This window comes from Urocitellus parryii, chromosome 5 (assembly GCF_045843805.1).
Source record: "Urocitellus parryii isolate mUroPar1 chromosome 5, mUroPar1.hap1, whole genome shotgun sequence".
NCBI classification, from domain to species: domain Eukaryota; kingdom Metazoa; phylum Chordata; class Mammalia; order Rodentia; family Sciuridae; genus Urocitellus; species Urocitellus parryii.
Window position 1 is genome coordinate 49,919,394 of NC_135535.1, and position 17,298 is coordinate 49,936,691.

General features: G+C 36.2%; 1 protein-coding gene and 1 long non-coding RNA gene across 7 annotated transcripts in view; one reads left to right on the forward strand and one right to left on the reverse strand.

Moving 5' to 3' along the window:
- Positions 1-1,784: 1,784 nt before the first annotated feature.
- LOC113181202 (uncharacterized) lies at positions 1,785-17,219 on the reverse strand. 2 transcript variants are annotated; one of them, XR_013343601.1, is made up of 4 exons: positions 17,047-17,219; positions 16,481-16,595; positions 6,347-6,452; positions 1,785-1,868 (listed from the first exon to the last, which is right to left on the reverse strand). It is a non-coding gene; the product is annotated as an uncharacterized LOC113181202 (long non-coding RNA). The 2 variants fall into 2 exon arrangements; XR_003300570.2 differs by having other exon boundaries at positions 6,347-6,460.
- Positions 1,819-17,298, forward strand: part of Grip1 (glutamate receptor interacting protein 1) — a 373,677-nt gene continuing 358,197 nt past the window's right edge. For all 5 annotated transcript variants that reach the window (XM_077798384.1, XM_077798385.1, XM_077798387.1 and 2 more), the window contains exon 1: positions 1,819-1,961. In XM_077798384.1, coding sequence (XP_077654510.1) covers positions 1,829-1,961 — 133 coding nt within the window. In that variant the 5' untranslated portion in view covers positions 1,819-1,828. The remainder of the gene's footprint in view (positions 1,962-17,298) is intronic.

Genomic DNA, 17,298 nt, shown 5'->3' on the forward strand with positions numbered 1-17,298 from the left:
ATTTTGTTTGAGAGAGTCAGAATAATAAAGGAAGGATTTGGAACTTAAGGACAAGTGATTTTTTTTTTGTCCATAAAACATTTTATAGCATCTTTTTGTCAGTATCATGAAGTTTGTGTTTCTCTTCACAAATTCCCTTCTAAGGCATAAAAAATCAGAAATCTCTAGGGATAGCAGAAAATCATGGAACTATTGAAAATAAGTTTACACATTCCAAAGCTGAAATGTTCTTGGCTAATGAATGTTTGCTTCTCTAAATAATGTCTCCCTGCTTTGTCATTAGCAGTCTATATCCAAAAACAGAGAATAGTCTAAATCTTGAAGAGAGACAAATTGCTTGTTAATGTAACAACAGGTTGCCACATGTAATCAGTTACCTTTGGGATGGTCCTAAAATCTTGATATTACATGGATATTGAATGACTTGTATATAATAAGACTTGTATATCATAAAGCATTTTTTAAAATTACATTTTGGAGAACATGGTCCTGCAGAATATCATTAGTTTACTTGGTAATATGCTGTCATGTTTGATTAATTATACTGTAAACAAATCAATTCTTTCCTGGTGTGAAAAAAATTCCACTGAAAAAACCTGAAGAAGAAAGAAGCTACAGAGAAAAAAGATTATCCATGATTAACACTGACCTGTCTAGACTTTAGAGTACTTCCCTCATCTAGTCTGAAGTGTTTCTGATTGTCCTACTTAATTTAGGAGGGAAAAATGTGACTTTCAAAGATAAAAGGATGAATAGGGTGTGAGCATATTTTGCAACTTTTCTCCCTTTGCCATCTTCACCAGGAAGAATTATGTTTTATAGGCTCTTTAACCCATTTGTTTTCACATTTTTTTTAAAGTGTAATAACTCAGCTAGATTTATACTGGAGTTCAGTGCTAGCAGAGTTGGATTATTTGTATTTCCTTTCCCTGAAACCATGCAGTTTCCTTTATTTGCTGATTATGGTATTCTGTTACTAAGCCTATGAGAAGCTTCTCTGTGAAGTGCATTTTAATATTTAGATCAAACAGCGATTGGAATACATTAATGCCCAGTGGGTAAACGTGTCATTTGAAAGCAGCTGCTGAGCCTTCTCCCTGCTGCTCCAATTAACACATACAGCACACTCTTGTCAGCAAGAGGGCTGTGCATATGGATGAAACCACTTTGCTGCTCATTAATGGGATATGTGAGAGAGCCCAAAGTTATTCAGTCCTCCTGTTGCAAAACAATAGCTTTCCAAGAAGTTTCCCAAGCATGTGCTTGTGCTTTGAGAGAAGGGGTGCTAAAATCAGGTGGTGGGATTAGCAGGTAGGAAAAAGTCAGTTTATCTCTCCCTTTGGTTCCGTCCATTGACTATGTTTCCCCGCCCCTCTTCTCCTACACACCCCTGCCCCTGGTGGTGGAGAGGTTGGATAGTGACATTCTAGTGCTGGGACTCCTCTTGCCTCAGCCAAATCTCCTGAACTTTTGTTTTGAAACTATTTGAAGTCTAAAGCTTTGCCGTTTTGTTTTTTTTTTTTTTTTCCTCCTAGTCTTTCATTGTCATTTCACTTTCTCTCCCTCTCCTCTTTTTCAAATTGCAGATCGGACAGTTTATTGAACTAAATGAGAAATCTTGTCAAGGTAAACTCCATAGCACTCTTATTTTTAATCTCTTCCATGGCTAAAATCTCTGCTGTGGTGATAGCATAGAGGCAGATACAAGGCAGTGCGTCCAGTCCCCAGGCTTGGTGTGTTGGTCATTCATGCTCCACCGGCTTCCCAAGCAGCTGGGTTGTCTCTGCACTCTGGTGCTGGCTGAGCAGGGCTGCACAGTGAGCAAGAGATGGACCGCTTTCTGGGTTTTGTCAAGCAGATCCGAAGATCTAGGAGAAGAAAGGGCAAAAAGTACCGACCAGAAGAGGATTACCACGAGGGCTATGAGGATGTCTATTATTATGCTTCGGAGCATTTTCGAAGTAAGCACTTCCCTCCACCCTCCTCTCCTGTTCCTTCTTGCTTGCTGGGACTAACAATAAACCTTGTGTGCAGCTTTAATCTTAAATGAAAAAGGTTCCCCAGATGGTGTTCTCTGGGAGCAGTCTGTAAGTACTGAAGTGCTACATTTTACTTGATTTGTTGCAAGAATAGTTATCAGATAGGATCTAGACAGTATAACCAGCCGTAGGTCTAGACACATGGTTAATATTTTAGATGTAATTAATTGATTGTTATTTTAATAAGCCATTCAAAAAAGTATCTTGCAAGCCAATCTCTTAATTGGTCAAAATATGTTCTGCTGTACTTGTTGTTTTTCAATAATGCTGTATGTTTGTTGTTGTTGTTGTTTTTACCTTTTAAAATTGGGAAGGCTCCTCATGGGAGAAAGAATTGTTCATGTTCAAGTTGGTGCCGATGATGAACACTTCCAATTAAGACTTCTAGACAGTTTTGTGTAATCTGAAATGCTGTTTGTACAAGGGAGTTCAAATGCTTTTCTGTGATGTTTGCTCATAATTTTGTTAAATTAAGGGAATTCTTATGTGCTGTCAGCTACAAGCAGCAATAACCATAAAATAACATATTCATGTTGAGACATTCGTAAATTAGCTAATAAATAGCAGAGAACTAGGATTTTTCTTGTACCTGTCAGTGCTCTAAGTTCCTGGTGAGCTGTGGATGGGTCCCCGATAGATTTAAAATGCCCAGAAATGCCTCAGGGTGCAAAGAAAAAGCAGAGATCACTGAGTTTATGTGCCCAAATGAGAAAGAGGTAGATGGCAGCTATATATAATCTACATTTTAAAAATTAGAACTTATTTCTGACCTTGTTGAATAGGAATCTTTGTAAAATTTGCATTCCAGTCCTACTTTTTTCTGGCCTTTTGATCTCTAACATGAATGTATCCCATTCACAACCCCTGAGCATTGACTAATAAATAATTTAGATCCTAATTTCTATGGCATTGAAAGCCATGTGAATTAATTCTATATGCCAGAAATTCTGCTGGGATTGATAAAGGCCGAGGGTTGAAAACTCACATGTTGGCGATAACAATGCAAAATTGTCATTATTTGACATTTTCTTAAAAAATACGGCTATGATTTGTTAATCGGAGTTTTAAAGATATTTCTCTCATAAAGCGTGTATGTGAAGAATCTGTTCTAATGTAGTGAGTCTATTTTTTCTAAATTTAGTTTTCCTAATGTATTCTAGAATTTAAGATTTGTGTCACATCAAAAAATACTGTCAGCTTGCATGAGTAATTTTGAAAATTCAGAAATTGAAAAAAAAGAAGCTTAAGTACTTTTAATTATATTGGCATTCATTGTACAAATTTCTTGCAATCAATATATACTAAGTCAGATTCATGCCTCAGATTTGTAAAATGACATATGTTTGTACAAGTAGATTCAAACAAAATCCCTTAGATACCTTCAGATAGTTTGTGAAGGATTATAAAAAACAACAGAAAAACTCTAAGTTTACAACATATACCTATAAGGAAAAATATTATGGAGGTATCCAAGAAATGTCTTTAAAACAGTTAAGAGAATGATATCATAGTCATAGTCTTTATACTTCAAGTGCAGTAATCATATCTTACCTGGTTTGTCAAGGTCAGGCTAAGGATAAGATGTTAACCATCAAGTCATTTGCTTTGGATATGAAACTGATGTCTTACCTGAGATTTATCAGAAAGCACCCATTAGACAGTCTATAACTTTGTGGAGTTAGATACATATTGAGTGTCCAACTCCAATCTGCTACATAGTAAGCAGAATGTGTCACAGTAGACTTGTGCACTAGGGATTTGGCATTTCGTCAGATGTCAAACAGCCAGAGCTTTTAAAGATGTGTCATATGGCATGATGGCCTCTCAGTGCATCTTTTGGCTTCAGTTTCAGGGCCTCTCTGAATTGTGTATGGGAGACATCCACTTATGTTTAACAGCTGTAGAAATGTATTAAAGGGCGAGACTAATGCTTACAGCCAGCCCTCTCAAATGGGCACTATGGTTGAATTCAATGATATCTACTGTGTATCTGTTTTAATTAGTCTTTGGCATAATTTGAAAGTTTATGCCCTGTGTGCTTTTTCTTTCATGACTTAAAAACTGTTCACATCAAAGCACAGAATGTGGTGGACTTTCCTGATGACATTCACATCTTTATTATCAGCGCCATTGATAAACTAGAGGTGGCATTCTTATTTTCTCCCTGTACTGTTTGTTTCTTGAAACTTAGCTCTCTGTCTTGTCAATTTTTCTATTGGTTCAGATTACCAGAGAAACTTTGTATATATAATGAAAGACTGAGCTAGAAAGAACTCCCCAGAAAATTCCCCAATAAGTCTGCCCCCTCTTTTGTACAGTTTCAAGTGGTTACTGATATTCAACTTTATCCTAAATAATGTCTCTTCTATGGTGTGTTGTGATTTAGAATTGATGTATTCAAATGTACACGAAGATGAATATATTTGATTCTTTAAAAGAACTGCTCTTGTCACTCATCTGTCCTTTCATAATTCAGGAGTTTAAATAAGCTAGACAGGTGCCTTGGGCAAATCATCAAACATTCCTGGGATTTAGTTTCCTAAAATGTGACACAAAATGGTTTTATTTCTAAAGATTTTCTAGGTGTAGAACTATATAATTTTAAATTTTACATGATTTCTAACACAATGCAGTTAAAGTTTTATCATTCTTTTTCTTTTCTTTCTATCTTTTTTTTTTTTTTTTTTTTTGAGATAGGGTCTGGTTTTGTTGTCCAGGTTGGCCTTGAACTCTCCATACACCTTTCTCAACCTCCAGAGAGCTGGGACTTGAGGCACATGCTGCTGTGCCCAGTTTGGCATAAAGGTATCAACTAAGGGATTTTAACTGGGATTTTTTTTTTTTTTAATTTACCTGAATATCTTCAGGGAATTGACTTTCTGGCAGGAATTGTTAGTGTGGGGATTCTTGTCACTTTAAGATTATAATCTATCATTGGGTATGAAGAAGCTTTGAAGAATTTTCATAAAACTACAGAGTTCTGAATATATTGGTAAATCATAGACACATCTTGTACTTAATTGTATCGACCAAGGAGAACCATTTATTCTTTGAGGTTCTCACATAGATGATTCATTTGGCATTATTCCTTAAGAGAAATTTGCATTGATTACAGAACTGCCATGATCCTGAATGTGACAAAAAAAAAACTAAAAAAGAACCCTAAAATTCAATTATATTATGTTTGGCGATTTTATTTGTTTTCCACTAAGTACTAAGTTATAGCAATGTTTCTTTAAAGGATCTTTCAGATCAGATTTTATTTAATCTCCCATATAAGAAAATAAAATTACTATATTGTTTATATATTTTTATTTAGCCACATTGAATAATATTCAAGTTATAAAACAGATCATGTACTTAGGACTGTTCTTATCCCTGATAAAAATTCTAACCTGACACTGACTACTTGAAAAGGAGAAATTTATTTATCTCTTTCATAAGACCCTAGCACCTTTTTGCATGTGTGCAATGGTATTGGATTAAGCATGGACTTCCTGCCTGGTAACTGCTCTTCCAGGTTTCATCCTGACTCATCTTTGCAGGAGAAAAGCTGTGCAGAAAAGTTGCTGAAGATAGCTGTTAGTGACCCTTTGACTTCCTTCTGAGGTCCCTACAGGGAAACTAGAGAGAGGGAGGAACATGACTATGGTGTAGATCTTTTGGAGAAAGGTCATTTGTTTTTACAAATTATTTCATTTGTTGATTTGTTTTTGTTTGACTATTTCAGTAGTATTGACCAATAATTGTGATATGTGTGTGTATAAAAACATTCTTGGCTAAGTTATTTTATTAGGCAATGTATGCATTTAAAATCCTTATTTGGATAATTCAGGCTTTAAAGTACTTTACATGTTCAGATTATGTTATAAGAGGAATGATTCACTTTTTTTTCTTTAATTGGAAAATATTGTGCATTATTCTTCTTAGCAAAAAAAAATTAGCAGTGGGTGTTTGTAGTGTGAGGATTTTTTAGGCACTGGTGTGGGTGATTAAACAATTAATTTCTTCTTACTAGATCCTTTGACTAACTTTTAACATTAAAAGTTTTTCTTTATAAATTCAAAGAATTTATATACCCTCTCTGCATCTAGTGAACAGCATTTCTCTCTTAATAGATGTACCAATAGGATTGAGTGAGAATTTTGACATACTTTGGAAAGATGGTTGATCCTTGCTATAATATGTGCAAGAGCTGACATAAAATCAAAGCGTCCGTTGCCTTCCTCAGCCTTTGGGGTATAAAGGGAGAGAGGAGAGGGGAGGGGGAAGAAGAGAAGCAAGCACATTTCATAGGCTATCCTTACTTCTCCAGTGCTTAGCAGCAGAGCAGCCATTCATTTCTGTGTTGAAAACAGTGATCATTGAACTGACAGGTCTTGGATGTGAGATCCTGGGTGATTCAAGCCTCAGCTGTTTGACTCAAGAAAACACACAAGAATTAGAAGCAGCATCAATATAAGGAAACAGCAAAAATTTCTTATTTTATGACTATTATGTTTATTTTTCTTTCCTAAGAATTGCTTTCCATCTACAGTACATTTTTGTTGAGACTGGCTAGCTAGTATGTTGGGTACTTTGTATCATCAACTCTATTATCCCAAACTTAATTTTTATTCTATGTGGAATAATTTAAAGGAATAGTAAAGTTGAAAAGGACCTTAGAATTTACTTTGTTCCACCTGAGTATTTTTTAGTATTTTTGTTGTTGTTGTTGTTGTTTAATCTAAGATATTCAACAATTCAAATGACATGTGCAAGTCCCACTGATTACTAAAAGCCAGATTCCTTTATTGGGTCTGGTCCATGCTCTAGTCATTATCTCACATGCGTGTTTAGCTCTCTTAAGATCTGATCCTTCTGATGATACTTCAGGCCCAAGATACATCTTCATATTGAATTACAATGGTTGATTTCCTTGATAAGTGTTTTACTGTTTTGAACATGTGATCATCTTATACTAAAGTCTTGGGGAAGAAAAAAAAACTAACTCTTTACTCTATCTTGTAAGTCAGACTAACGCAATGTCTCATTTATGGGTGATGTTAATAACAGTGATTGCTGATGACTCAAAGACCAGACAACAGTATTTTCTGCTTCTCTTATTTGCACTGTGGTTTAAAAATATGTCTACTTTTCTCAATAAATATCTCTTCAGGGGATTTAAGATATCAATTCTATTTGAGACTATTAGAATTGGGACTCACTTTGTAGTTGAGTTAGCAAGATCTGCCATCCATCCCGTGTGGGAAATCCTTCCCCGGTATCTCAGCTATGTGGTCATCTAGCATTTGTTAAAAACTTGTAGGGTAGACACATTAACTTTGAGGCAGAACAAGACACTGAATCTGTGCTTCTTTTAAGTAAGTTCTGAACTGTATGTTAAATTATATGTTAAGTTTCTGGCATACTCTAACAAATACACTGCATGTTCAAAATCTATATCTTGATCCAAATAAATATACACTATTTTGAATTGAAAATGCACTGAGACTTCATGTCTTCTCTCTACTCATATTATTTTCTCACGGATATAACATATGGCATGTGGAGGTGAGTAATTCCTTCAGTGCTATTTTTGTCTTAACTATACAAATCCAGAAGATCTCTGTATTGGGCCCACATCCATGTAGGCAATTTTTTTTCATTTCTCTTTTGTGTATTTCTAAAAGATCACCAAAACTTCCACTTATTTAATGAAAAATACATTTTAGTACTTTCTGTTTTCATGATGAAGTGAACATCCATTTGTCTTCCCTGAAACTCGGCCCTACTCCCCTCCACTCCCCGCCCTGGGAAGAGCTGTCTCCATATTGAAATATTCTGTTTCTACTCCAATTCTGTCATTATTGATTGATCAAAACCGTCATCATTATTGTATACCATTTCTTAGCCCAGGGCAATGGGTCTAGTAATGGACATATAAACCAAGCTGGGTCTGTCAGAAAGCTCCTAAGGAATCTGCAGATTCACTCTGATGTCCTCTGCCTGAGGAGAAACCACTCTGGAGGCAGGAGGGGGTCAAACCAGCCTGAAGAGGTGGAAGGGAAAAATCCAAAGGCTCTTGTGCATGTGTGGTCCCTTCTTTGGGGTCATGGGATTTCCAGAGCTGCCCAAATTAAAGATACTATAGTGAGAAAAGGAGCAGAATGAGGATAGAAACTCAGATCGTCTAAGCTGGTCGTGTTTGTAATCTTTTAATTGGAGAAATTTGACTATTTGGTTATTTTCATGGGATAGAAATAAGTGTCAAAGATGAAACATAGATTTTATTCCATGAGAATTTCTACCCTCTAACAATTGATTCTCTTACTGAAACTAGGAAACTATGTGACCTTGGATGTATCACCTGAGTCCCTATACTTTTGTGTCTCGGGTGTAAAATGGGAGTGCTATTTAGCAGTGTAAGACACTAAAGACCCAAGGAAGAGGAAACACCCAATGACACAGGCAGTAGCCTGCATCTCCCTGTGAAGCACATGGCCCACACAGCTGGAGGAAGGAGGTAGCAAGTGGTCACACTTGGGCAAAAGATGTTGCCCTTAGCATTACCTACGTGCATTTAACATTTCCTGTCCCCAGTTTCTGTTCAGAGTTGAATCTTGTTGTAGAGGGGACCACACAATTTCCCCATGCACCTCTCACCAGATAATTCAGCCAAATGCCAGGGGCAAACATTCCCAGTGGTATTTTTAAATATAGAAAGCAATTGATTATCTGCCTTTTTAATTTGAAGTGTTAGCATTCTACTCTGATGTCTCAACTATTTCATAATCTTATGGCCCAGAAGTTTCTCTGAAACATTCAGGTATAGAATTAAATTATTTGAACCTGTGGATTTAAACTAAACATCAACAATTAGGTCTATAGATATGTAAAATTCAGTTGAATTTCAGTTTACATGTCAAACTTTTGAAGATCTCTGTATTAGAAATTGTTAGAACTGACTCTAAAATATTAAAAGATAGATAAGTTACTCATAATTAATAACATTTAAAATAAGTATAGTTTTTGAACTTTCTTCTTTATTTTCTTACTCTATAAAAAATAGGAAGATTCAATTTATGGTTAACATTCTAATACTTTTATTCACTTAGCAAATGCAAATTGAATATTTATAACCTAAAATGTTCTGAAATCTGAAAGTTTTTGAGTGCCAGTATGATACCACCAGAGGAAAATTTCATACCAGACCCCATGTGATATGTCACAAAGCTCACACACAGTAAAATCATTGTATAAAATTACCTTTAGCCTATTTGTAAATATGAAGCATAAATTTAGAGTTTATACTTGAGTCCCTTCCCCAAGGTATCTCATCATGTATATGTGAATATTCCAAAGTTAAAACCCGGAACACTTTGGATATCAAGCACTTTAGATGATCAACATGTACTGATGATGCCTGGGAAACACCTCCATGGGTGCTAGAGATACAGACGTGCAAAGACCAGAGAAAACCCTTGCCCTAGGAGAAGGAGCAAGCTAAGAGGGAAGTAGAAAACAAAAGCTGACTGGAAGTGCAATGAAGAAAATGAGATGGAAGCTTTGGGACACAGTGCGGGAGGTAGTCGAGTGGTATGTTAGCTAAGGTGGCCCTCTTTAAGAATAAGAAGATGGACTGGCGCATTTGAAGAGATGGAGCCACTGTGTGAAGAACTAGGTAGGAGGAGGCAGGGACATAAAACCCCCAGAAGTTAAAAGTGTTGTATGTATCAATCCCAATACAGCATTTTCCTTGACATCTTCCGAACGCATTGCTTTCTTAATGTTCATTTGTAATTGCAATTATTTGAAATTCAGAATTTGCATTTCTTCCTAGGAATGAGGTAGCAAGAATAGAAAAAGGAGAAGGAAAAAAAAAACAGATTTAAAGCAGGCCTGATCATACCTATGTAATATTTCATTAACAGGTAAAATGTGGCTCTGGCTAACTGGGACACAGTTACTGGAGAAAGACTTTATTTTGTTCAAAAAGTTAGTGTTGTTATTGGCATTCACATATAGACGTCTTTAAGTCTGATCCTGCTGAGTTAGGAGTAACTAAAGTGGGGATAGCATTTTGGGAGGAATGATAAAATGGTTTGTTATGCTTTTAGAATAGTGTCAGTAAATGTATAGTAATCTTTGTATTTGGGTTCTAATCATCATTGAGCACAATTCTTAATCTAAAGGGGCACTTGCCATGTAATCAGAGTATACAAAAATGTATGATCGTTTTACAGTTTATCATTTGTTTTCAGTAGGACAAAAATACATCACACTTCTCCCTAGTCTTTGAAACTTACCACATTGTGGAGGTTTTTAATGGCTTATTGCATGTTATAGGAAAGAGTATGTGTCAAAAACAGTTTCCAGAGAGCCAGGAAATTCATGCAGGGTCTTTCTAGTTACAGTCCACATCATAGCCATCCTCTGTTGCTTTATGGAAAATTGGACCCTATGTTACTGTTGCTATCTTATTAACAATAGATGACGAGGAAGTCTTAATTTGCTTATTGGAATATTGCTATTTTCTAGATCCATTACTGTTCATTAAATATGATTTAGTGAATTAATCTTTTATTTTTAGAAGTAAATCCAGGGTAATATAAAAAAGTCTTTCTATTTTCTGATGATTGTCTGAGTTGCTTTTCATGAGAGGGGTTAAGCAACATACTTTTAAATTTATGATTAATTTCAGTACAGTGGCAAGCGTTTTGTGAAACAGGTGCCTCTGATTACTGCTGAGCTGGTCTTATGTTTTCATGTTGTACTTCTGCTGGCAGCAATATGTGGTTCATGAATTTTCAGGTGTGGGAAATAACATTTGATTTGTGAAGCCCCAATTTTGAAATAAAACCAGGCACATGTCAAATGTAGCCAATATAGAATGTGAAGCCAACAGTGGCATCCTTGCTGATTCTAAAAACTGAATGTAGGTTAACAAATAGCTTCGCTGGAGAGTTTTACAAATGATCACAGTTATGGTTAACACTTGTTTTTGTAAACTGTCGCCTACACGTGAAAAAAACGAAGTTTGCAAGTATGCATGTATGTATGAGTATTTTTGCATTGATGGGGTTGAGCCCAGGGCCTTGCATGTGGTAGGCAAGTACTCTCCGACTGAGCTACATCCTCAGCCCCATCTTTGCAAGTATTTTGAAGACATGGGTATGAATTTTGATTTAGAAAATACTTTATTCAGTACATTTCACCCTGCCTATAATCATGGTCATATTTCAGGTGTACAAGTGCATAGCAGTTAGTTGGTTATAATTTTCCCCTTTATGGATTTACAGTGGCCTTTCATTATCAAGTGGAACTGGGGAATCCTCAGCATCTGGGATCTGTTGTTTATGGCTGGTTTTATCTACCAATACCAAGGTTTTATGATTTACAGGATAAATGCCTCTTTCATTTTTAAAAATCACAAAGTTTTTGTGTAATGATATTTTCAGGACCAATTGGAAAAATTGCATAAAGTTGAGAACTGTTGGAGCCTTATAGTCCATTCCTTTAGTTTTACATATTAACTATAACAACGTAGTAGCATTCAGTGATTTAAAAAAAAAAATTAGTTGTAGTTGGACACAATATCTTTATTTTATTTATTTATTTTTATGTGGTGCTGAGGATTGAAACCAGCACCTTGCATGTGCTAGGCAAGCACTCCTCCACTGAGCCACAACCCCAGCCACTAAGAATAGGACTGGCATAAGTATTTAAGTCCGTGAAGTTGGTGTAGCTTTTATTTTATCATCCCTCAAACCCTTCTCATGACTTCAAAGACTGCCTGCCATCAGGTGCAGCTCCCTGCCACTCTGCTCACTCATGTAAGGGCTAAACCTGGGCTCTAGTATGTGTGAGTGGCATGCCCACGTACCACCTGGTCTTGTGAGTACTTACATGTGCTTGCCACCTGAGAGTGCTACTTTATCATCTTCATGTTCCAGCACCTGGGCATTGCCTAGCCCATCAGGAGATGTTTCTTGCTTGCCAAACTATGAAGGACACTGGTTCCCATCTTCTACCCACAGAAGCATATCTGATTACTTCATAGTCAATATTCACATATCCAGTTGATTAGGAAGTTTAGAAAACAATTCTCTGATCACAAGAGATTTAGTTCGCCACATCCAAACTAAACCTGACTGTGGCCTCTCCTACTACTCCATATAACATAGAAAACAGCTCTTATCACAGTTTTAGAGAAACAAAATGCATGAAGTCAGAAGAGGAAGAAGGAGGCGGAGAAAGAAAACATATATATTTCATAAGATTTTCTAGATCTGTCTTCTTTTTTCAACCGGCCTTTATTAGAAAGTCCTGAGATTAGTGTGTGTTGGGTCCTGGGTGAAACACTTTTCATGCATTATTTCATTTAATGCACATAACTCTACAAAACAGATATTATTATCCTTATTTTCTAAATATGCTGGAGCCAAAAAAGTCCAATTAACTTTCCCAATGTCACACAATTTTCTGGTCTGCTAGGTACTATTAGTGAAATATTGTTTGAGCCCATACTTTGTGCTGAGGGCTGTGTGCTGTGTGGCAAGCCCCCAGACACTGTGCTCTGTGATCCCTCCCCTAGTGGCTGCTCAAGGGTGCCCTCCAGATCCCAACCTTTACCCTCTGGACAAACTGGCCTAAGCTGGCTTGGATATAATTCCTTGCCTCTAAAAATAGAAAAAGCAGTAAATGTAGCTACTGTTAGGACTAACTGTTGTGTAATTAGATAAATTTCCTTCTTAGTCCTGCTCATTCAATTATTTTGAATTCAATTGTGCTTTGAACAGGATAACTTGCCTTACTTTCTGGTGTGACTCTGTTGTTGTCTCACCAAATCTGAAATTAGAAACTGATGTTAATAATCCACAATGTGTTTGGACCAGAAGACACTTGGATTTATTATCACCAAGATGAGCAAGTGGATCCAGTCTAGGGTGGAGATCTTGACTAAGGCTTGTTCCTAATTCCTGAGCAACATGGAACCAAAAGCAGGAGCACTGTGCCACGTCTGGCCTTAGGACTATCTAACTATGAATGCATTTTTTTTGTCTGTGAGAATTCTCACTCACATTATTAAAGCTATATATGAAACCAATACATCATGAGCAAAAAAGTGAATGTGGGTATAAACACATTGTAATAGCAGAGGTCTCCAGGGGTCCCCAATAAATTCTTGAGTTCATGAGAATTTGAGAGTGATATAGGAGCTAGTTTCCTTTCTTTACCTTCTCTATTACTAAGTTACATATGAATCATATTCACCCTGCTTTCTAATAGAATAAATCCCCACATAGCAGAGATACTGATGGGAAATATTTCTCAAATAAAGCTAAACATATTTACAATAAAGTATAAATATTTCAAGTGAATATTATTCTGGTTCTTGACAACAATGGTCAATGAACTTGGTGTCAGGTTCTGTCATTTACCTAACCTAGTATCAGCTTGGTTTTGTCTAGGTGTCTTACTTGTGATGTTGTAATTGTCTCAGACAATTTGCTATTTATTATTTTCATTTGGAAGACTTTTGCTTTATGGTTTTTCCTTCTTTGGATTGAAAGGTTCCCAAATAATCAGAAATTGTAAGACTTTATTATCATGATAGTGATCTCTTTGTTTGAGATGTAATAGTGAATCTCAGAAATGACCTGATAAGATTTGAATCTGTTTCCTATTAAAAACAAAAGACAAGTTTTACACTATCTAGAGAAAATTCATAGTGAAGGGCATCACTTTTTTTGAAGTATAGTATTAGTTCTTTGTTAAGACATTTTATACCTCTTAATTTTTATCAGATTCTTCATTTTTATATCCTTTTTCTCCTTCAGTATTCCCTATGTCCCATTTCCCCCCTCTCACTCTCCTTCAATTCTAAATGTTAAACTCATATGTCCTTCAGTGCCCTATCTGTCCTCTCTACCAGTGAGAATGCTGTGGACTTCTTCCATTAGGTGTCTGGTTCCCTGGTAAATCAACAGGCCCCTCAAATATTCATCTCCCCTTGACACTTCAGCCTCGGGCTTCTGCCAGTACTCAACCTGAGCTGCTTCAGACCATCTGTGGTCCTCACTCCTGCTCCCAAGCTACTGGCATTACTGGAAGGAAAACTTGCACCACCATGGTGGTTGGCCGCATTACAGATTTATGAGTTCCAGCCTTAGCTGGGCTCTTAACACCAGTCATCAATCTTTTGTCTTTATTTCCAGTTGCTCTCTTACCCTTTCCTTCAACAGTTGTTCCCAAATCGCACCTCCCTTCTTCATGCCTGTACACTCTCTCAACCAAAGATAAAGGCTACTTCTGAGTACACTTGACTCTGCTTTCCCTACCTTCTCCAGCCTCCCACATATCTTTTACCAGAAATTTCATATGTACTTTCCTATCCTCAAAGCACAACAAAGGTGCCTAGTTAATATCAGAATAATTGAATAATGTTGCGTGGCCCTCTGGATTCCACTCCCGCCATTGCACTGAACATGACCTAGCTAAGATTATTAGTGCAACTTTAAAGCAAAGATCACCAGGAGTTCTTTAGAACTTCCTTCACTTTGTTGATCTTGCTGTCTAAGTTGGCAGTTGCTCATTCCTTTGGTCTTGGAGTCTTCCCACTGTCTTGGCATCTGTGGTCCATCTTTTTCATGGTTCTTCTCCACTTTTCTGATGACCTTCTCCTTCTGTGCCTCCTCCTGATTTAGCTCTTTGTCTTTCCTGGAGTTTGAGTCCTTGCCTTCCCACTCTGTATACTCTATAGTTTTGATACCACAGATGAGCTCAGGTTCTCTATGTCCAACTGTCATCTGGGTGCTCCATCATCTCAGATTTCAACTTCTTAGAAACTGAACCTAAGCCCTTTATCCCTTATCACAAACATGTTCCTTCTACCTTCCTTCCCTTTTTTAGTTAAAGGCATTATCCTGTTAAAATTTGTACAAACTAGAAACCTAAATTTCACTCCTCACTCTCTGTATTTTCTAAGTTTTTCAATTATATTTTACCTATTCCATCAACTTTAAAGTCCCTTTGCTGCTTGGTGAGCCCATAGTTAGAGCTTAATAAATGTTTATTTTAATTTTATTTTTACCAAAGTGTAGACAACTAGAGTACACCTGGATTCCAAGGGACATATTTATCTTCAACTTTGATATGTATATTAACATTTAGGCTTACTGGAAAGATACTTGGCAGTTTATGATGCCTAGAGGCTAAAATTTTTCTGAGATAAAGTATGCTATTAGAGTCATAGTATTTCATTTCATGATTTTGACCTTGTTCATTAAAAGCAAAGTGGGCAACTGGAGTCTCAAGGACCTTGTAGAGCTGGAAATATTAGCCTGGAGTCTAGAATTCAATAACCATTGATTGCTCAGTCCAAAGCAGTTTACTGTTGATATCTTTTCCCTAAAATGAAATCAATTATTCTTGCCTGTGCATTTTTATTAACAGATCTGCTATTTGGACTAGAATAATGAATTGAAGTACAGTGGCAAATTGAAAATATGAAAAATAAAGTGTTTTCCAGTGACCTCAAAATGTTGATTTAATGATTCGCAAGGAATATCAGAGGAACCTTGGTGGAGAAGGTAATAGAAGCAATGAGAACATTTAATTGATTCTAAATAGTAACTTTAAACACTGTTTAAATGTAATATCAAATAAAATTCTGTCTTTTTTTCATAGGGCAGAAAATTTTTTGCTCACAAAAGTTTTGAATTGACCAAAATGATTGGAATTTGCATGTTCTATGTATTTTTCACTCAGTTTTCCTGAAACAATTACTATAAAGTGTCTTCTCACAGAGAATAAATTAAGATGAAAGTGTGAGACATTTACATTTAGAGAAGCAATTCAGATTGCATGGTATTTAAAGAAGTGTTCAAACCAGGTACCTTTAGAGTACAAATTTCAAATTTAAGAACATATTTAAATAGGCAATGGAAATTTTTTTCACATGCTGTAAACAGTAAATGAATTATGAATGATTCTTATCTATTTCTCCAGTAAAGCCCATATATTATATTTTTTATAATAAGCATTATACTTTTAATGATTTATTTTATTTTGACATTTTACAGTGTGTGTGTGTGTATATATATATATATATATATATATATATATTCTTTTTAGTCCTTCTAACAATCTTATAAGGTGATTAATCAGCAGTTATTATTGTTATTCATCATTTTATAAATGAGGAAAACAAAGCACTGAACAGTTAAATGGCTTATTCAGTGTCACACTCCTAGTAAGAGTGACTCTTCCCTTGATTAATCTGTTTCAGTCTTACCTGTTTCTCTCCTCTCCTTTGAACTCTTTGCAACAGGCCAATTGCACTATTTATCTTTCTATGTGTGGAACACAGCAGGTTCTCAATGTGTGTATTTGTAAAACAGACTAGTCTAAACTAGATTGGCATTTCAACTCTCAGAATTTCTCTTAAAGAATCTTACCATTCATTGGGCTGGGGATGTGGCTCAAGCGGTAGCACACTCGCCTGTCATGCGTGTGGCTCGGGTTCGATCCTCAGCACCACATACAAAACAAAGATGTTGTGTCTGCCGAAAACTAAAAATAAATAAATAAGTAAATAAATATTTAAAAATTCTCTCTCTCTCTCTCTCTCTCTCTTTAAAAAAAAAAAGAATCTTACAATTCAAATGCCATATTTCATTAGAACCACATAATTTATTACTATCAATATAGTTCTCTCATATCAATATAATTATGTTACTAACTTCAATATATTAAAACTGCATTTGTAAGTCCTATAAATGAAATAATTGAGAGTTGTCTTGGGAAATATAATAGAGAGGAAAAGAATGAATATTTTATTGTTAATCTACTCGGGTTAATTTCATTCTATTAGTTATATATTGCTACATGACAAATTAGCCCAAAACTTACAAGCTTAAAATAACAACCACATCTTACAGTCTGGAGATCAGCTTAGCTAGGTCCCTGGGCTTCTGGGCTCTCGGGAAGTTGTGATCAAGGTCTAGACTGGAGTTATAGTTACCTGTGGGCTGGACTAGGGGATGATTCCTGTCCAGGCTCAATTCCGTGACTGCAGGCAGGCCTCAGGTCCTTGCTGGCTGTTGGTTAGAGGCTTCAGCTTTGGGTTTTGTTTTTCGTTTTTTTCCTCACAAGGTTCTCCCCTTTGGGCAGTTCATATGTGGCAGCTGGCCTTCCTCAGAGCAAGGAGAGCCAAGAGAGGGCAAGAAAGGGCATGTCAGCAAAAGCCATAGCTTCTCTGAAACTTAATCTTGGA